The 22,259-nt window shown below is 36.3% G+C and overlaps 1 protein-coding gene across 1 annotated transcript; it reads left to right on the top strand.

The window, feature by feature from the left end:
* Positions 1-1,555: 1,555 nt before the first annotated feature.
* Positions 1,556-22,258, top strand: LOC128132788 (protein FAR1-RELATED SEQUENCE 7-like). Its single transcript, XM_052769750.1, has 6 exons — positions 1,556-2,046; positions 2,155-2,282; positions 21,123-21,298; positions 21,380-21,665; positions 21,825-21,927; positions 22,039-22,258. Exons 1-6 carry the CDS (start codon positions 1,556-1,558, stop codon positions 22,256-22,258), a joined length of 1,404 nt encoding a protein of 467 aa, XP_052625710.1.
* The last annotated feature ends 1 nt before the right edge of the window (position 22,259 follows it).

The raw sequence follows: 22,259 nt of genomic DNA, 5'->3' as shown, positions 1-22,259 counted from the left end.
ATATATATATATATATATATATATATATATATATATATGTGTGTACGTATACATGATTTATACTTTATTTTAATACGTAAATATGCTATTATAATTTGTAACTCGTTCATACGAACTCCGTTTTTGACGTTCTTTATATCCACGCGTAGGTGAAGACGTACTCTACAACTTTCGTTTAGACTCCGTCGGCTAATTTTTACTTTATTTTTAAAGTTATATTTTTAACAAGCCGGGACAGGATTGGTCTGTTTAAAATCTCATAACTTCTTCATACGAAGTCAGATTTGGGCGTTCTTTTTATCGATGTTCTTAGTTTAACATATTCTACGACTTTCGTTTAGATTACTAAGGCTAAATCTCGCTCTATCGTAAATTCACTATTCACGCTTCCCGGTATCGTGTCGGTTCTGTCGTGAAACTTCGACGGGTCATAACTTCTTCGTTATAACTCGGATTTCGGCGTTCCTTATATGCACGGAAACCTTGAGACATATTCTACAACTTTATGTAGAGATATCGGGATTATCTCACACTTTAATTTTGATGCTCATTTTTATTCTTTATTAATTATACATTTATAATTAAATAATAAACACATATAATTCACATAATACTCAAATATTTCATCTTTATTACTTCAAAAAGAGTTACAAGAGTTGACCTAGACTATTACATTGACAAAAATGCTTAGCCCTGAAACCCGGGCGTTACATGGAAGATGATTCAGAGATGCTAATGTACGCAGGTGAAGAACCCACCACGTATGAAGAAGCATCAAGTGACAAAGAATGGAGAAATGCGATGAAACAAGAGCTGGAATCAGTTGAAAACAACAATACATGGAAATTAACTCATCTCCCTAAAGGGCAAAAGGCGATAGGTCTAAAGTGGGTATTCAAGTTGAAAAAGAATGCAGAAGGGAAAGTAACAAAACAACAAGAATCATTACAAAGGGATATGTACAGCAAAAGGGTGTAGATTTTGATGAGGCTTTTGCATCGGTGGCTCGTCTGGAGACTATTCGCTTGGTACTGGCATTGGCAGCAAGTGAAGGGTGGAAAAGTCCATCACTTGGATGTGAAATCTACGTTTTCGAAAGGAATCCTACAGGAAGAGGTGTATGTTACTCAACCAACAGGTTTTTTCATTGCTGGAAAAGAAAACACGGTCTACAAGCATAACAAGGCGCTCTATGGCTTGCGAAAAGCACTAAGAGCTTGGAATGATCGACTTGACAAGACCCTGAAAGAGATGGGATTCCAAAGGTGTCCATAGGAATATGTCGTATACAAGCTCAGGAAACCTAATAACACCTTGATTGTGGGTGTTTATGTGGACGACCTAATCGTGACAGGTACAAGCGAGGAGCTGGTGGCCGAATTCAAAAGGCGGATGGTAAAGAATTTTGACATGAGTGATATGGGAAGTCTATCCTACTACCTGGGGATAGAAGTCCAACAAGGGCAAGAAGGTATCACAATCAGCCAAACTGGGTATGCTAAGAAGATATTACAAATAGCAGGCATGGGGAGATTGTAACCCATCGAAATACCAAATGGAACCAAGGCTTGCTCTAACAAAAGATGAAGATGGAGTGTCAGTCAATGCCACTGACTACCGGCGACTTATTGGTAGCCTCCGTTACCTCATTCACTCGAGACCGGACCTTAGCTACTCAGTTGGAGTAGTGAGTAGGTACATGGAATCTCCAAACGAAAGCCACCTTAAGGCAGTCAAACATATTTTAATGTACATAAAGGGAACAACCAACTTTGGTTTAGTATACAAGAAAGGCGGAAACAGAAAGTTGATTGGCTTCAGTGATAGCAACTATGGAATGGATGTTGATGGTAGAAAGGGCACAACAGGGATGGTATTTTACTTTTCTGGGAATCCAATAACATGTTCATCCCAGAAACAACAAACTGTAGCCTTGTCTTCGTGTGAAGCAGAATTCATGGTTGCAACCGCAACAGCATGCCAAGCACTATGGTTAAGAAGTTTGCTGAAGGAGCTAACTGGTTGGAAGGAAGAAAGTGTCAGGATGTATGTAGACAACAAATCACCCATAGCCCTTATGTAGAACCAAGTTTTTCATGGGAGGAGCAAGCACATTGACACTAAGTTTCATTTCATACGGGGTTGTATTGAAAGGAAGCAAATTGATGTGAAACACATTAGTGGTGAGGAACAAAGAGCAAATCCCTTGACAAAAGCTTTGCCAAGACCCAAGTTCTTAGAGATGAGAGATCTTTTGGGAGTTATAAGGCTTGAGGACAAAGGTCAGAATTAAAGGGGAGTATGTGGAGGAAAAAGTAATTCTGACTTGGTCTTTAATTGACCTTGTCAATAGGAATAAGGGGCTTATTTGCCACCCATTTAGGAGCACACGTTTATTCAGTTTTAGCTTTGCAGTTACTTTGTTTTGTTTGTTATTTAAAAGCCTTGTAAGTCTTTGTTTTAATTATCCGGAATAAAAGAAGAAAACTGGGAATCTTTCTCTGCAACTCTGCCTTTTGTTTTATTTGGGTATACTAGTTTTGATCACAACAGGGCTGAACCAACATTTGCACATGAATACTAACATTAAAAACTTACACCTGTGTTCTTTGACTTCCTAATTTTAAAATTTTCAATTATGGTGTGCAAGTTTGGTGAAGAATTTATGTTTCCATATTCAATATAAGGTTGATATAGTAGCATGTGATTAATGTTGTGTAAATATGATGTTTATTCAGTTTTGAGTTTAAGTTGGCCGAATAAACTGCATCTAAAGGAAATATTTTCAAGGATTCGGAAAGAAGGTATGGTATTGGATTGTGCAATTTGGCTTAACAAACAAAATTTGGGTTTTGGTGCTATAACCTGAAATTTATGGAACACTTTTATAAAGCAATACTTTTTTTCTATTTTTATGTTGTATTGGGAAATATATTGATGCATTTGCTTGGAGTGGAAAGCTTCAGGTCAGTAGATGAGCTTTCTCATGCGATCAGGCCATTAATCTTCTTATTCATGTCCATGATAACAAGCTACAACAGAGTAATTATAATCATGTTTAATTTTAATAGTGTGCAGTTTTACACATTCGGTATCATCTCTCACGTTATTATATATATATTTTGTAGTAGTGTAAGGTTTGGAAGAGTGATTGATGCACCATAAAGGTACTTTAAGGACACAAAGGTACGCCTGAATTGCTATTTTTTCATCTAACTCGAAGAAAAAACCGGGAAAGTTCAATGAAGTAAAGTTTTTGGAAGAAACAAATGCATGGTGTTATCATAAAGTTTCATATTTTATGTCTCACAAAACGATTTTATGCATAACCAAATTATTTTACATGCCTTCCCTTCAAAATCATTCATTTTAACACTAACTTCTGTTTAAATGTAGTCACATATAGTGTCCCTTGTGTAAAAATATTTGTCAGATGGATAATCATTATGCTTAGGGCTAATATACGATGCCAGCTCAAGTTCAAGATCTCTGTCAAAACTATTCATCCTTTTTCAAGGCAACTTTGACTTTCATGTTGTATGCTTAGGACAATCATTACTCAATTTCAAAGGTTTGATTTAGTTCCCCTTTTTTCCATTAATTTCCTAAAATCAAATTAATATGATTATTAAATTGTAACCATTATCTGAGCAGGATAACTCATCAAATAAAACTATAAATCAAGGACCATTGGTTGCTTTAAGTTTGGACATGCCACGAGTTATTGCTGCAGATGGTAGTCGGAATAAATTTTAATTTAACCTTCAGTAATATCACTTTTTTTTCCTTTTCTACAATCACGGAAATTCAATTTATATTAAATTTGTTGGTGAATGAATATTCATTTTTTTCATATCTTGCAATTTTGTATACCCTTTCCCGTTAGACATATATTATTTAGATTTTATTTTTGTGAGCACATTGCAATGCTAATACACATGGAGAGTAGGGCTTCCAATTTTGTATATCCATTGAGAAATTAGGGGTTCTGTCATAGCGGAAGAGCAAGGGTTCCACTTTTCTTTTTCTGTTTTCATCTCATTTTTACACTCTTTTAATTTTCATGATTGTAACTGATGGTTGTATTTTTTTTCACATATAGGGAATTTTAAAGAACTTGAGGCATAACAAGAAGTTTGAGGTACGAAATGTTGCATTTATTTCTATTATACAGCTGAAGGATGTTCCAATCTTTAGATTGCTATATTGCTTGGTGGTATGGAGAAATATTGCCAAATGACCAACACTAACTTGGGTATGTCTATATAGGCTTAGGTTATTTTATTCAAAGTAATTATTGTGTTATTATATGCATAAATGTGGGCCAATCAGTTTTACTTATTTTAAGAAGTGATTAATATATATTATTGAATTAAATATAATTCAAAAATATCATCTAATTTAATTACAATGGTATTTAGTCAATTAATATAGATTTAATAAAAGAAAATTGCATATTTTAAGGGATCATAGATTCTATAAATTTTAAAAATCTGATTTTACGAATTATAATTTTTTAATTCGGACATTCTAACAGAATGTATTTTTGAGTATATTCAAAAATAAAAATGTTCTTGAACCATAAATAATAAAAATATTCTCGAACCTATTTCTTAATCATGACTTTAAAAACTTCTTGTAGAATAACAAATTCTTGAACAATTAATTGAGGAATAAAAACAAAAGATACATTATTTCTTATAGAATACGGGTAACAATTGTTAATAATTACATTTATTGTTAAAGAATAAAACTAAAAAAACTGTCAAAACAGGAAAGAAAACATCAAAATCTAACAACGACACTAATACATTATAAAAGAATAATGTTGCTTAGAATCACCTTCAATTTCACGGTCCGTTCTTCAAGCATTTCTGTGAAAACAAAACCAAATTGTAGTTTAGATTCCAACAGAATTGGAATTTATGATTCCATTCCAACAGAATTGGAATTCATGATTCCTTTTATCTTCTTCATGTCAATCTCAAGAATTATACCACACGTTTATGTTTTCTTTCCCTTAGATCACAATGTGGTCCATTTCTGTGAAAACAAAACCAAATTGTAGTTTAGATTCCAACAGAATTAGAATTCATGATTTCATTCCAACAGAATTGGAATTTATGATTTCATTCCAACAGAAATAGAATTCATGATTCCTTTTATCTTCTTCATGTCAATCTCAAGAATTGTACCACACATTTATATTTTCTTTCCCTTGGATCACAATGTGCTCCATATCTATCAAAATTCACAACTATACAATAAGATCATCAAGAGAATTGATTTTTTTTATCTATTTAACTAGTAAAACCCAATCAAAAGAAACATGTCCAATCAAAGAAGACATCATCACCATTGTTTTCCTGCCAAAGAACACCACTAGAGATGGTAAATTACATTAGAGATGTTAAATTCCCAGTAAACAAGAGAGAAACATTTGAAAGCAAAACATGTTACGTTGTTACCAGAAATTACATTATTACCCCTAGTGACAGAAATGCTTAACTAGAATGGGGTTCAGTCCCTTCTTTAATTCCCCAATCTGTATATATTTACACACACACACAAATAAATAAATAAGTAAAAACTGATTAGTGTACTTTTAGTTTCGTTATATATCAATCAAAGGAACCATTGCTGATATCCAAAATAGCCTTGGTCGTTTTGTGCTCTGTTTAGATCACCTTTCAAATTAGTAATCCCTATATATCTATCTTTTAATTCGTGTGGTCTGTGTATATATATAAATCAACGAAATTTAAATGAGAAAGAAAATACTTACAACAAATCTAGCAGACAATAGACACAAGAGGATGCAAATACCCAAAGCCTTCCCCTAATTTCATCCGAGTTTTCTCACTTCACCATTCTATCATCTTCCCCACCTGGCTCCGTTTCAGTATTTTCTGTTCCAGAACCAAAAGAAAAGGGAAATCTTCACCGGAGCTCCAGGAGCAAAACTCATCAACAAACCACCAACAAGATTAATAAATTCATCTGGATCAATTACTTCACCACTATTGTACAAAGAAGAAGGAAACAACGGTATATAGAGGAATGGAAAACAAAAGCCCTAATTGTTAGATTGAAATTGCATGGTGGTTCTTCAATTGAAATGTCAGTTTTTTGCTTAGATAAGGGCAGCGTCGGAGGTGGTGAGGTTTTTTTGAAGTGCTTTGTTGGCTGGATCAGGCCCTGAAGAGGATGAGAACATAAAGGGAGACCCTAATTTCAATAAGTGTAACGCCCCGATTCTCAAGTATTGTCTAAATAAGAGTTATTGGGTTAAGCCCTACTCAACGAGTCGATTGATCTACTCGTCGAGTAGCAGCGGGAAGGATCGCGGGTTAAGTAACCTACTCGACGAGTCTATATTGGGACTCGGCGAGTAGGAGCTGGCAGCTGAAACCCTAAATCCCAGGGTTGTGCACCCTATTTAAGGGAACATAAACCTCTTTCAGCCTCTTTGCAGTCTCATTGCAAACCCTAATACGTGTGTGTGTGTGTGCGCCCATTATGTGTTTGAAGCCTTGGAAGAGGATTTTTGGTGAAAATAGCTAGGGAAGCAAGTGGTTTGAAGCAAGGAGCTTGGGGAAAATCCGGATCTACTCAAGTTGTCATCTCTTGGGAAGGTATCAAGCTGTTATCCTCCTTTCTACTTCGTTCTAGACCTCCTTGGTTGGAGATTAGGGTTCTTGGTTGGGTTATAAAGTCATTTCCTGGAGTCTGAGCCAAGATCTGAAGTTGTAACTTCATATCTAAACTCTCTATGGATTGAAGGACCATTAAGTTCTTCGCTTTGGCAAGTTTGTGCCCCTCCCTAAGTATTAAACCCCATTTCAAGCATAGTTTGGGCTTTCTGAGTCAATGGAGCCTTGCATGCTCGTAAAGTTTGCAACTTTACGTGATAAGCAGGGCTAAGGAAGTTGGATCTACAATTTGGGGCCTTGCCATGGCTTAAAAATTGTCTGCATGATAAAAGGACTGAATGGACTCAGCGAGTCGCAAGGTTGACTCGACGAGTCACATGAAGATGGTCATGAACTCGACGAGTTGGATGAACAACTCGGCGAGTCTGATGAAGATCGCCATAAGACTCGACGAGTGGAAGAACAACTCGGCGAGTCGGATGGGTTTCCTATTGGATATGTATGAGTGTGTATCCGTCGAGTTACAAGGAGGGAACTCGACGGGTGGCCTTAAAGTTCGAACGAGAATCAAAGGAACTCGACAAGTCACTCCGATGACTCGACGAGTTGGATTATACTTCAAGGAACTCGGCGAGTAGCCGATGGTACTCGGCGAGTTGGGGTCAACATGGACTGTTGACCTTGACTGAGGGCTTTGACTTTGACCAGGGGTTGACTAGTGGGTTATGGGGTACCTTATAAGGTTAAGGACTTATGAGTATGACGTACTATGATGATAGGTGGTGGAGCCTGTGTCAAGGGGTCCGAGAGTTTGAGTTTACCTTTCGTGTCGACATCTGTGAGGTGAGTTATCCACATTATATCGATAGGGTCTACGACACCAAGGCCGACCCTTTAGTTGGTATTGTTATGGTATGTTACATGTGGTTATGATATGTTAGATCGGTATCTAGATAGACAATATGTTGTCATGCCCTTATGATCCGTTAGGATTGATATGATAGTGACCTGGTTAGGTCGGTGTTTTGGTTATGAGAGATTACTATGATCGATGATCTATGAGATAGTTATATCTGATATTTGTACATGTATGGGTTGATGTGCTTATTGATATGATTAGATCAGCGTCCTGGTAATTACGTACGACAGTATTATGTTAGTGACATGGTTTAGGTCGATGTCCTGGTATATAGGATGACGCTATGTTAGTGACCGGTTAGGTCGGTATCCTGGTAAGGATGTTGATATGCCTTATGATCTGCTAGAGCGATTTGTTTGTCTATGGACTGTTATGTGATTACCTGTTATATGTGCACATGGTTATTTGCTTGTGGTTGGGTTGAGGCGATCCTGCTTTGTGCTGAAGGCCAATATACCCTATGAGCGGTCCGGGAAGACTGTAGGCCCACGTGGCGGACCAGTCATGCCGAAGGCTCAGGAAAGATTCAGACAAACTGTAGGCCTGACAGGGCGGTCTATTCAGGCCGATGGCCTAGTATGCATGTTCATTGATTGATTATTACTGATATGGTATTGTCAGTGTGGTATTGGTATTTTGGGGGTAGCTCACTAAGACCTCGGGCTTACATTTTTCAGTTTATTGTTTCAGGTACTTCAGGAGGTCATGGAAAGGTGATGGCGTAACCGTACCGCTCCTCATCCTTATGTTATGATTTTTTAGACACTCTGATGGGAAATGATTTAAAAACATTTTGTAAACAATGCTATTTGGTTTTTATTTATGATTTAAAAAGTTTAAATTTGGCGTAAAATTTATGGTTGTTACAACAAGATTACACACATGAGTAGTTTTTCCTCCACAGGCACTGCCGTTTGTGATTTTCAATGGCGGCACACGGCAGCTGCCACCACCTCACGGTGGTGGTTTGGTTCATTTTCATTATTCCAAATTCAAATTACATTTTTACAAGGCTAAATCTCAATTAACCACACACACACACACACACACAAAACTAATCACACATACAGCCACCCAAGTGGTGGCCGGCGGTGGCAGAAGCGGTGGCAGGCTGGCAGCCACCACCTTGAGCTGGTGGCGGTAGGTTTTCCATCCAAAATCGCTCAAATAATTCTCACAACACAACAACCACAAGAAAACTCGACTACACACCCAAAAAGTCACCGCCAAGACGGTAGGCATCGCCGGAAGAACGCAAACGTCAACCCAAGGGCTGCCGACGACAGCGAAGGTGGAGGCAAGGCACACGCAAGCAACTCCGACGGGGAAAAACAACAGCAGCGGTGTCGCGATTCTCCTCTCATCCTCTTCGGGTTGGTGGATGACGACTGGAACGGTGGGAGAAGAACGAAGCGATGGCGGCGATAGCAAGGCGAACGCCCGATAGCTATGACCGGAGAAGAATGGAGAAGAACAACGAGCTGGTACAGCAACACGGAGAGTCACCACGCCCAATGCTATTCTGATCGTTCACAGCCTGCACAAGCCATTCACAGCTTAAAATTCTGATCCTGTTGGTCCTTGCTCTCGCCGACACCAAGAGCTTCAGCGGCTTTCCTCGACCTACGGCTCCCACCTTCATCATCGACTGGAAGCAGAAGAGAGACGGATGTCTCGGATGAAGGAATAATGCAACAACAGTCTCGGTACCCATCATCAGAGTAGCAAGGGGGCAGGGCTTGCCGGCGGTTCATGATAGTCTCACGGAAGCGGCGGCTGGACGAAGGGTGATAAGGTGGGGATGGCGGCTGGTGCTACCAGTTAGGGTTAGGGTTAAGAAACGCATATATACCCGTCCAAAATAACTATTTCCCCATAATTAGATTTCTGGTCCCTCCCCATGAAGTCCTTTCAAATGAAATCCAAAACTTACACTTTAAACCCTGAATATTAGAATCCATTACAACTTAGGTATGAAATTTACCAAACAACCCCTAGGCCTCTAAAATCTCCTCAATGAAGTCCCAATAATTTCCATTTAGTCCCTACCTTCATAAGCACTTACAAAACTAATCTGTAATTTACACTTTTAACCCTCAACATCTAAAATTCTTCCAAAATTAGTCTGGGACTTACATTTATTAATTTATTTAAATAAACGGGGAGTTACAATTTCTCCAAGATTTTCGTACCCCTCACTCGTCTAACGAGGAAGGGGGTGGATTTCTGGTGGGGCCCCGAGCAGCAGAGGGCATTTGAGAGCCTCCGATAGTGTTTATGTGAGGCGCCGGTGTTGACACTCCCTGAGGGAGTGGAGGATTTTGTGGCATTTTGTGATGCATCCATCACAGGCTTGGGGGCAGTCCTCATGCAGAGGGGACGAGTGGTAGCCTACGCGTCGCGGCAGCTGAAGCCGCATGAGATGAGATACCCTACGCACGATCTTGAGTTGAGAACAGTGGTTTTCGCTCTCAAGATTTGGAGGCACTATCTGTACGGGGTCCGTTGTACTATATACACGGATCACAAAGAGTTTGAGACACATCATGGATCAACCGAACCTGAACATAAGGCAGGGCAGGCGGCTGGATGTGGTCAAGGACTATGATTGCGAGATCCTTTACCATCCTGGTAAAGCGAATGTGGTTGCGGATGCTTTGAGCCGCAAGCCAGCTGGGTCCTCGACCCCAGCCAGGTGTATGAGGATAATAGTGGATTCCCCACTGGTGGGTTTGATCAGAGATGCTCAGATTGAGGGCATGAGGCTAGAGAACTGGAAGTTGGAGAGGATTAAGGGCGAAAGCGCCCGGTTTGTTCAGGATAGCCGCGGATTGTTGACCTGTTACGGTCGGGTTTGGGTTCCGATGTCCGGAGGGGTCCGGCAGACAGTGATGGAGGAGGCTCATAAGTCTCGTTTTTCGATTCACCTGGGAGCCACCAAGATGTACTATGATTTGAGTTCGAGTTATTGGTGGCCTGGTATGAAGCGAGATATCGCTTGGTTTGTTGAGAGGTGCTTGGCCTGTAGGATGGTCAAGGCCGAGCATCAGAGGCCACATGGTAAGCTATAGCCTCTGGAGATTCCCATGTGGAAATAGGAAAGGATCACAATGGATTTCATCACGAAGTTGCCGAAGACGGCAAGGGGGTTCGATGCTATATGGTTTATCATGGATCGATTGACCAAGAGTGCCCATTTCCTAGCCATACGGGAGAGTACATCGGCAGAGAAGTTGGCCGACCTATACGTCAGAGAGATTGTCTCTCTCCATGGGGTTCCATTTTCTCTTGTTTCTGATCGAGATGTCAGGTTTACTTCCCGTTTTTGGCAGAAGTTCCACGAGGATTTGGATACGACACTGCATTTTAGCACGGCGTTCCATCCGCAGACCGATGGGCAGAGTGAGCAGACGATTCAAACCCTTGAAGATATGTTGAGGGCGTGCGTTATTGATTTCAGTGGGAGTTGGGATTCCCACCTACCGCTTGCAGAGTTCGCCTACAACAACAGCTATCATTCCAGTATTGGCGTCCCGCCTTTCGAGCAGTTGTATGGGCGGAAGTGTAGGATCCCAGTCTGCTGGGGCGAGTTTAGGCACAGAGTGATGGGTCGGACAGAGGTAGTTCTGCAAACTTCCGAAATGATACAGCAGATTAGACAGCGACTGCAGACCGCTCAGAGCCGGCAGAAAAGTTATGCTGACCGACGACGATCTGAGCTGGAATTTCAGGTGGATGACATGGTTCTTCTGAAGGTCTCACTCTGGAAGGGTGTGATCCACTTCAGGAAGAGGGGAAAATTGGGTCCCCGTTACATTGGGCCGTTTAGGATTATCGCCAGGGTTGGCAGGGTGGCTTATAAGCTAGAGCTTCCGAAGGAACTTAGCCGGATCCACAGCAGATTTCATGTTTCGCAATTACAAAAATGCATTATGGACCAGGAGGAAGTGGTATCATTGGATGACATTCAGGTCGATGAGCGCCTGAGCTATGTGGAGAGGCCTGTGGCTATTTTGGAAAGGAAGAAGAAGATTCTGCGGAACAAGGAAATACCTTTAGTAAAGGTACAGTGGGAACATCGGAAGGGATCCGAGTGGACATGGGAGCCGGAGGCGGAGATGCACGGGCATTACCCGACATTGTTTATTCCAGCGGACTTCGAGGGCGAAGTCTAGATCAAGTGGGGGAGAGTTGTAACGCCCCGATTCTCAGGTATTGTCTAAAAATGAGTTATTGGGTTAAGCCCTACTCGACGAGTCGGTTAATCTACTCATCGAGTAGCAACGGGAAGGATCGCGGGTTAAGTAACCTACTTGACGAGTCCATATTGGGACTCGACGAGTAGGAGTTGGCAGCTGAAACCCTAAATCCCAGGGTTGTGCACCCTATTTAAGGGAACATAAACCTCTTTCAGCCTCTTTGCAGTCTCTTAGCAAACCCTAATACGTGTGTGTGTGCCCATTGTGTGTTTGAAGGCTTGGAAGAGGATTTTTGGTGAAAAGAGCTAGGGAAGCAAGGAGCTTGCGGAAAATCCGGATCTACTCCAGTTGTCATCTCTTGGGAAAGTATCAAGTTATTATCCTCCTTTCTACTTCGTTCTAGACCTCCTTGGTTGGAGATTAGGGTTCTTGGTTGAGTTATAAAGTCATTTCCTAGAGTATGAGCCAAGATCTGAAGTTGTAACTTCAGATCTGAACTCTCTATGGATTGAAGGACCATAAAGTTCTTAGCTTTGGCAAGTTTGAGCCCCTCCCTAAGTGTAAAACCCCATTTCAAGCATAGTTTGGGCTTTCTGAGTCATTGGAGCCTTGCATGATCGTAAAGTTTGCAACTTTACATGATAAGCAGGCCTAAGGAAGTTGGATCTAAAATTTGGGGCCTTGTCGTGGCTTAAAAATTGTCTGCATGATAAAAGGACTGAATGGACTCGGCGAGTCTCAAGGTTGACTCGACGAGTCACATGAAGATGGTCGTGAACTTGACGAGTTGGATGAACAACTCGGCGAGTCCGATGAAGATCGCCATAAGACCCGACGTGTTGAAGAACAACTCGGCGAGTCAGATGGGTTTCCTATTGGATATGTATGAGTGTGTATCCGTCGAGTTACACGGAGGGAACTCGACAGGTGGCCTTAAAGTTCGAACGAGAATCAAAGGAACTCGACGAGTCACCCCGATGACTCGGCGAGTTGGATTGTATTTCAAGGAACTCGGCGAGTAGCCGATGGTACTCGGCGAGTTGGGGTCAACATGGACTGTTGACCTTGACTGAGGGCTTTGACTTTGACCAGGGGTTGATTAGTGGGTTATGGGGTACCTTATAAGGTTAAGGACTTATGAGTATGACGTACTATGATGATAGGTGGTGGAGCCTGTGTCAAGTGGTCCGAGAGTTGGAGTTTACCTTTCGTGTCGACATCTGCGAGGTGAGTTATCCTCATTATATTGATAGGGTCTACGGCACCAAGGTCGGCCCTTTAGTTGTTATTATTGTGGTATGCTACATGTGGTTATGATATGTTAGATCGGTATCCAGATAGACAGTATGTTGTCATGCTCTTATGATCCGTTAGGATTGATATGATAGTGACCTGGTTAGGTCGGTGTTTTGGTTATGAGAGATTACTATGATCGATGATCTGTGAGATAGTTATAACTTATATTAGTACATGTATGGGTTTATGTGCTTATTGATCTGATTAGATCGGCGTCCTGGTAATTAGGACAATATTATGTTATTTATCTGGTTTAGGTCGGTGTCCTGGTATATAGGATGATGCTATATTAGTGACCGGTTAGGTCGGTATGCTGGTTAGGATGTTGCTATGCCTTATGATCTGCTAGATCGATTTATTTGTCTATGGATTGTTATGTGATTACCTGTTATATGTGCACATGGTTATTTGCTTGTGGTTGGGTTAAGGTGGTCCTGTTTTGTGCTGAAGGCCAATATACCCTATGAGCGGTTCGGGAAGACTGTAGGCCCACGTGGCATACCAGTCATGCCGAAGGCTCGGGATACATTTAGACAGACTGTAGGCCCTACAGGGCGGTCCAGTCAGACCGATGGCCCGGTATGCATGTTGATTGATTAATTATTACTGATATGGTATTGTCAGTGTAGTATTGGTATTTTGGGGGTAGCTCACTAAGCCCTCGGGCTTACAGTTTTCAGTTTATTGTTCCAGGTACTTTAGGAGGTCATGGAAAGGCGAAGGCATGACCGTACTGCTCCTCATCCTTATGTTATGATTTTTGGGACACTCTGATGGTAAATGATTTGAAAACATTTTGTAAACAATGCTATTTGGTTTTTATTTATGATTTAAAAAGTTTAAATTTGGCGTAAAATTTATGGTTGTTACAACAAGATTACACACATGAGTAGTTTTTCCTCCACAGGCACTGCCGTTTGTGATTGCTGATCCCGAACGCTGCAAATTATGGTTGGGCAGTAATCAGTTCATGGTAGTGCTATGATCAGATTGGAAGAAAAAAGTAGTTGTGACTAGGGGTGGTGTCGATCGGAATTAAGAACCTACCACCGATTTCAAGAAGAGAGGAAGAACCATGCGATTGATTGGAGAAGAGGGGAGAAAAAAAAATCTGGGAACGTACAGATCCCAGTTCAAGAAGTTGTGATTGAAGAGGGGAGAACCGAGAGAAATTGAAACTGAGAGAAGAACGAAATGTTATATCTTTTCAAATTAGTAATCCCTATATATCGAATATCGATTGCCCATCTTAGCTCGATGCTTCTCCCCGATCTTTGCCGGTGTTAGTCAGGTGATGAACACGGGGAAATAAAGCCCTTCTTTTTGTTTCAGTTCATTCTTTTTTCATGGAAGACATCGGCTGTATATAAGAAAAGAAATTAGGTTAAAATTGAATGCTAGCAAGATTATAGGGATTATTTGTGGAAGCTAATTATCAAATTACTAAAATACCGTTGTTTATTTATTTAATTTTTTACTTAATTTTAATTGGTCCACATTTATGCATACAATAACACAATACTTAGTTTAAACAATTGAACCTAACTCTGTGTATATATTATCTACTAGGCGAATGCCCGCACGTTGCGCAGAAACACCTATATAGTTGAAGTATTTATAAATATATGTTTTTTTAAATATAACAATAACATTGTTGTTATATTTGATATAATAATTTGTATATACTATATTGATATAATATATTGATTATTTTGAATTATATGATAATATATACATCTATTATAACTTCATAATCTCAATCGTTTGAATGACTTCTACCCGTGACTTACACATGAACAAAATTAAATATAATATAGGATTTAATGTTACATATAGTTGTTTTTATTATTAATTAATTTTTTAAAATTTATTTTGCCTAATGTTTTAATTTCTATCATTATAATTATTTAAAACATCCAACATTGTTTTTTTTATTTTAAAGCTAACAATATAATAATTTATATAGAGTTATTTTTAACTACTGTTATTGTAAGTTATTTTAAGCTACTTATTTAGAAAATTTTAACGATTATAAAATATATTTAAGAAATATTTTAGTTAAATCGAGATTAAAATTTTGTTTTTTGCATTTATCACTACAATTTATCAGTTTCAACTATTTACAAAATATTCTTTAGTTTTTTAAATGGAACTGGAATTTATATTTGAGTTGATATTGTAATGCGCAGTAACACCTATATAGTTGAAGTCTTTACAAATATATGTTTTTTTAAATATAACATTAACGTTGTTGTTAAATTTGATATAATAATTCGTATATTAATTTGATATAATATATTGATTATTTTGAATTATATGATAATATATACATTTATTATAACGTCATAACCTCAATCGTTTGAATGACTTCTACTCGCGAGTTACACATCAACAAAACTAATTATCATATATGGTTTATTATTATTTATAGTTGTTGTTATTGTTAACTAAGATTTTAAAATTTATTTGCTTAATGTTGTAATTTCTATCATTATAATTATTTAAAACATCAAACATTATTTTTTGATTTTAAAGGTAACAATATAACAATTTATATAGAGTTATTTTTAATTTTGTTATTGTAAGTTATTTTAAGCTACTTATTTGAAATTTTTTAACGATTATAAAAATATATTTAGGAAATGTTTTAGTTAAAATGATATTACAATTTAGTTTTTGCATTTATCACTATAATTTATCACTTTTAACTATTTACAAAATATTCTTTGGTTTTTTAGTGTAACTGAAATTTATATTTAAGTTGACACTTAATGTTATATTTAAATTAACAATTTAAGTATTTTGTCTAAACTGTTCAAAAGTTGTAGCTTTAAACTGATAATGGTTTACATACAACAACATTTTAAATCTAATAAATTAAGTAAAATATGTTAAAATTTAGAGACATAACTTTATAAATAGAAGTAAATATATTATTTTAAAATTGAAATTTAGTCTATTTATGATTACACTTTAGTTTGATATTTATTTAACCTTATTAACCGACTTATAATCATTATTAGAAAGACACTACAATTTATCACTTTTAACTATATATAAAATATTCTTTGGGTTGTTTAAGTTAAATAAAATTTATATTTAAGTTGGGTCTGTAATGTTATATTTTAGTTAATAATTTAAGTATTTTATACAAATTGTTCAAAAATTATACATTTAAAATGATAATGGTTTACATCCAACAATATATTAAAACTAATAAATTAAGTATAATATGTTAAAAGTTAAAAACATATTTTATAAGTAGAAGTAAAGATATTATTTTAATATTGAAATTTAGTTTATATATAATTGCATATTAGGTTTGATATTTATTCAACCTAATTACCAAATTATAATAATTATTATTATAAAGAAATTGAAAAGTCATAGGAGTTTCAAATGAATGTGGTGAAAGAAAAAAAAATGGGGGTTTCAAATGCATGAGATTCAAGAAAAAATGTTAGCTTTATAAGTATGTATGATGTATGTATAATGTGTGTGGGTCTCTCTCTCTCTCTCTCTCTCTCTCTCTCTCTCTCTCTCTCTCTCTCTCTCTCTCTCTCTCTCTCTCTCTCTCTCTCTCTCTCTCTCTCTCTCTCTCTCTCTCTCTCTCTCTCTCTCAATGTGTGTATGTGTTTTTATGAAAATCACATAAATGGACCAGTATAGACAACATTGCCTCAATTGATACAACATTTTCCATATTTATTGTAGAGTTATGTATTTTTGTGAAAATAAAATGCTATAATAAAGGAATCAAGTAAACTATGTTTTTTAATTTTTTTTTTTTTGCTTTGTATTTACGAACCGGGATATGACATTGCACTTTCATTGTTTCCATTATTATAGCATCCTCTTTTATTGCATATACCCCTTTTGAGTACTACAAGTTCTGCCTTTTATGGGACTTCTTGATGATTTGACGAATCTTTAATGTTGTCAGCATCCTACTTTCATTATTTTTACCCATTCCTATGTTCTTTTAATGACTCTAAGTGTAAGCTTTTTTCTTGCAAATGTAGGTTAATATTGTAAGATTACCTCTCCATGTTGCTGATAAGAAGGTATTTTGTGGTACTCCCGTCGTTTTTAACAAACCAACCTTTTAGTCCGAATGATGTATTGTATATTTGTTATGTTCCAGATTTTCCATTTATTGATTAATTTATATTTGTTCATTGTAAGTAAATTCTAAATTTCGCAAAGTTTGTGTACATAAGGCTATAATGTGTTTGTGCAAGAAAGCCAATTTATGTTTTCATAAATATTTGATGATTCTATCAACGAAATTGAACATACACCTTTGACTTTCATGTTTTTTTATTTTGGTAAATATTTGATGATTCACAAGAGGATAAGTGATTAAGTGATTTTCTTGGTACTGTTTTTGAACCACATCCGAACCTTTTGTATGGTATTCATTGATTAAAAAATAATGACTATTTAAAAAAAATTATTAAATAATAATTAAGTTTCAATTTTGTTCAAACTAAAAATCATTGTTGCAAAGTCGTTGGATGTTTTCAGGTGAGTCGACTAGTGACTGTAGTCGGTAGAGATGAGGAATACTCGGATTCGGTAAATTATAAGATAATACCTTTATGAATATTTATAACTTAATAAATGGATAATATCCTTAAAAAAGTATCTCCATGTTTTACTGTTTTTTTTTTTTTCTTTTGGTATTTTTTGTTTTGGTTTTTAGCTTTCCTTTAACTTTTCGATGATTAGATTTTTTTTATTATTATCTGCATAAATACGGAAAATAGAAACGTTGAAAAAACACAATTGGTTTATTGATATTATAGTGTCTTCTTTTATTTATTAGTAAGTCGATTTACCCGTAGAACGAAATCTATAGGACGGGACGAATATTTACAGGGAAAACTAGAAAAACTCTTTATATATTAACTTCATAATCAATTTACTTCTTTTATATATATATATATATATATATATATATATATATATATATATATATATATATATATATATATATATATATATATATATATATATATATATATATTCAATTAAGAAAATATAAAAGGTTGAGAATGAGGGAATCATTTTCAGTCAATCATTTATCTAACATGTTCAAATTAAAAAAAAAAAAAATACGCGTGTCCATTTTCATTAAGGGTATCTTTGTAAATTAGCAATTTTTTTACATAGAACTTACCTGTTCGTGTTATCAGTTTCCAATTTGATGATATCTTTATCTCGTTTGAGTCGGATATGAGGAATTCATTATCAAGATTATTTTCTTTAAATAACTCGTTAGCAATTATACGTTTCATTCCATTAATCGTGAAGTTTCGCATCCGTGTTTCAGTTTTCTACTTCGTTTTCAGTTCCGATTTAATCAGATATGTATATCGTTTGAATCGGATAGATCGGAGTTCATTATCAAGATTATTGCTTTTTATAATTTATTTGAAATTACGCTTATTATATTCGTTTTGGAGTTGTTTCATCGGAGTTCATTATTAAGATTATCAAGTTTCGAATATGCATTGGAGTTATTTTATCGGATTTTTGTTAACTAGTTTGAGATATTTATTTCATCAGTTATATCGTTGTAGTTTTTACGCTCTGTACTGAGAGAGATTGCTTAATTACATTATATGATCCTATATGATTTAAGTTTCTTTCAGATATTTTGTACGTTGAGTTGAGATATATTCGAAATTAACCAGATTTTCATCTTTACGACTTTTTTTTGTGAGATATATTCGATATTAAGATTGTTTTTGTTTATTTATATAGATCATTTGGTGTATTATGTCGAATTCTAGTGTTATTGATGGTGATTTGTATTCTTCTATGAGTGAGAGTGAAGTAGAAGAAGATGTTGAGAACTCATTTTTTTGAAGGTATCAGTTATTGAATTATTTTGTTGTTTTTAATTTTGTTGATTATCATTTATTTACGTATGAATATGTTAATATGAATAAATTGTTGTCTTATTCATATATGAATAAACCTGTGATAATTGTAATTTCGAATTTATTATTTTTTTCATTTTATTCATATATGAATAAGTTATGTTTTATTTACATATGACTATGTTAAAATGAATAAATTGTTGTCTTATTCATATATGAATAAACGTGTGTTAATTGTAATTTTGAATTTATTATTTTTTTTCGTTTTATTCATATATGAATAAGTTATGTTTTATTTTATATAGAAAAAACATCATAAATGGTCTCTGTGGTTTTCCAAAATCTGAAGTTTAGTCCCTGTGGTTTAAAAACCTCATAGATGGTCCCTGTGTTTTCAAAACTTTTGATGATTGGTCCTTATTGCTAACTCCGTTAACTTTTGTCCGTTAATTGAGGGACATTTTCGTCACTTCACACCACAGGGACCATTTATGATCTTTTTAGTTATTTTTTAAAAAAAGAATAAAAATAAAATAAATGCAAAGGGCCTCTCTCTCTCTCCCTCTCCTTCTCTCTCTCTCTCTCTCCTATTACATTCATCACTCCCAACGCAAACCTTTTTTCCCCACCCACCTGTTCGTTCTCTTTTCTCTATCATCCATTACCGTCGACACCAGTGCAAGAACACCAATACACACACACCGCCAATGGGAAACACATTCTGAGAATCATCCTCTAGTATGAATCACTGGAAGAACTTACCCAATGGAGTCACCGGAGAAATCAATGTCGAGGAAACTCTTACCCTCCCTTCCGATGAATAGGAAACAGAAGGACGATGACATTGTAGGAGTTAGCAGGTGAATGAAACGTCTGGAAATTAGAACTCGATGTTGATGAAAGGTAACTTCTTTGATGGTGGTGTTTCTGAAGAACAAAGACGGAGATGTCCAAGAATGTTGACAAACTGTGGTGGTTCTCGTGAGAAGCAAATAATGGAGTCTTTGGCGCACCGCCACTTCTTCCCGTCTGTCCTCCGGCACCTCCTTGGCTCGGATCAGAGTTGTTGCTAAAATCTAGATGCAACACACCCCATCCAACTACTTCAAATAAAAAAATTAACAAGTTTATCCACCTTGAAAAACCCCAAATCGAAGTTTAAATCTCAAAATAAAGAAGCAGATTCAAAGGGTTAGTAAAAGCATATTCAAGGGTTTTTTTTATCGGAATAAAGATATTAGAAGGAATCGTAACATTAGCAGTGATGTATTTTTATATCAAATCTTGGTGTTCCAACTCCACCCATTGTGATGGTTTGAAAGGCCATCCAACTCCAGCACCATAACCTGTAAAGCACCCATCTAACACTTTGATATGGATGCTTTGTGGAACCCATCGTGTTAGGTTTGACCATGGATGGCGATGAGTTAAGGCTTAGTTCTAAGGCAAGACCTTCGTCAGAAAGACCATCAAACCCTATCTGATTGTTGAATTTATAAATGAATTGATGATGGATGTGTATATGAAGAAGAGGAATCCAATCGAAGGTATTATGAAGGGAAATAATTAGTAAGGTGGTGTGAGGTGTGGAAAGGTATGATGGTGCTTTAAAATGAGATGAATGAATCCGTAGAATATGGAATATGGTCTGTGGAGTGGAATTAATTAAGATGGTCAAGAAAATAATAAATGAACAAGAAAAAGAAAAAGAAAAAGTTATAATTCTTACTATACATAGGTTGACCTTTGAGAGAGAGAGAGAGAGAGAGAGAGAGAGAGATGGACCCTTTGCATATTATTTTATTATTTATTTTTTTTAAAAAATAACTGAAAAGATCATAAATGGTCGCTGTGGTGTGAAATGAAGAAAATGCCCCTCAATTAACAGACAAAAGTTAACGGAGTTAGAAATAAGGACCAATCGTCAAAAGTTTTGAAAACACAAGGACCATCTATGATGTTTTTAAACCACGGGGACTAAACTTCAAATTTTGGGAAAGCACAGGGACCATTTATGATGTTTTTTCTTTTATATATTTTGAATCCTCATGAATTTTATGTATTCATATATGAATGTTTTATTCATATATGAATGTTTTTTGTTTTATTTATATGAGTTTTATGTATTCATATATATTATTGTTTTATTCATGCATTATTATTTTAGGTGGTGAATCTTCAAGTTCAGTACATGATGCACAATATTTTGATGATATAATTGGAGAACATGTCGATATGCCAGATGTACATGTTCAACTTATTCCATTTAAGGGTTTAATCTTCAAATCATTAAAGTTGGCTATCAAAATGTATTCTGAGTATGCTGAAATTGGTGGTTTTGATGTTAGACTGAGCACATAGTCAAGGTTTGATAACAAGATTATAAAGAAGAAACATGTTATATGTAATCGTGGTGGTAAACAGAAAAAGAAATCTTGTGACACATTAAGTACAAGTGGTGTTAGGAGGAAACAAAATTCAAATTCAAGAGCTATTGGTTGTCAAGCAAAGATTATATTTGAATCTGTGTATGGAACTCCAGATTATAAAGTTTTTCAGTTTGATGAACTTCACAACCATCTACTTGAGAAGAGAAGCGATTTAAAAAAGGCGAGACAAATGTCATATTCAGAAAAAGAGTTTATTGTGCGTGCTTCCACATCAAAAATAGGTCCAACTATGGCTCATAAGTTGAGGGCAAGTCTGAGAGGTGGGTATGAGTTTGTAAAGCCCAAAGTAGTTGACTATAAAAATTTAAGGAGAGATATCATCAGGGTTATTGGTTATAAAGATGCCCAAATGATAGTAAACACAATGAATGACCGTCGAGCTCACTATCCAAATTACTCATTTGAGTTTAATTGTTAAGATGACGTTTTGGACTGTATGTTTTGGGCTGATGAAATGGAGAAGGCGTATTATGCTGAATTTGGTGATGTTATCTCGTTTGATGCGACTTTCCAAACAAACAAGTAAGTTATTTTATCTACTTTTGTTTATAGATTATTCATATATGAATATTTTTATATTCACTTATTAAAACATCAAAAATTCACTTTAATGAACATTTTTTTGTTTGTTAGGTATCGAATGGTTTTTGTTCCGTTTACTGCTATTGACCATCATAAAAAATCGGTTACTGTTGGATCTGGGTTGCTAAGCAATGAAAGCATTGAGTCTTACTCTTGGTTGCTTAAAGCATTTCTTAAAACTCATGGGAAAGAACCAACACTTGTTTTAACCGATCAAGATGCTGCAATAAAACAAGCTGTTGAGAATGTGTTTCATAATTCAAAGCACTGAT

The sequence above is a fragment of the Lactuca sativa genome, chromosome 3, assembly GCF_002870075.4.
Source record: "Lactuca sativa cultivar Salinas chromosome 3, Lsat_Salinas_v11, whole genome shotgun sequence".
Lineage (NCBI taxonomy): Eukaryota > Viridiplantae > Streptophyta > Magnoliopsida > Asterales > Asteraceae > Lactuca > Lactuca sativa.
This window is presented reverse-complemented; position numbering and strand designations above follow the sequence as displayed.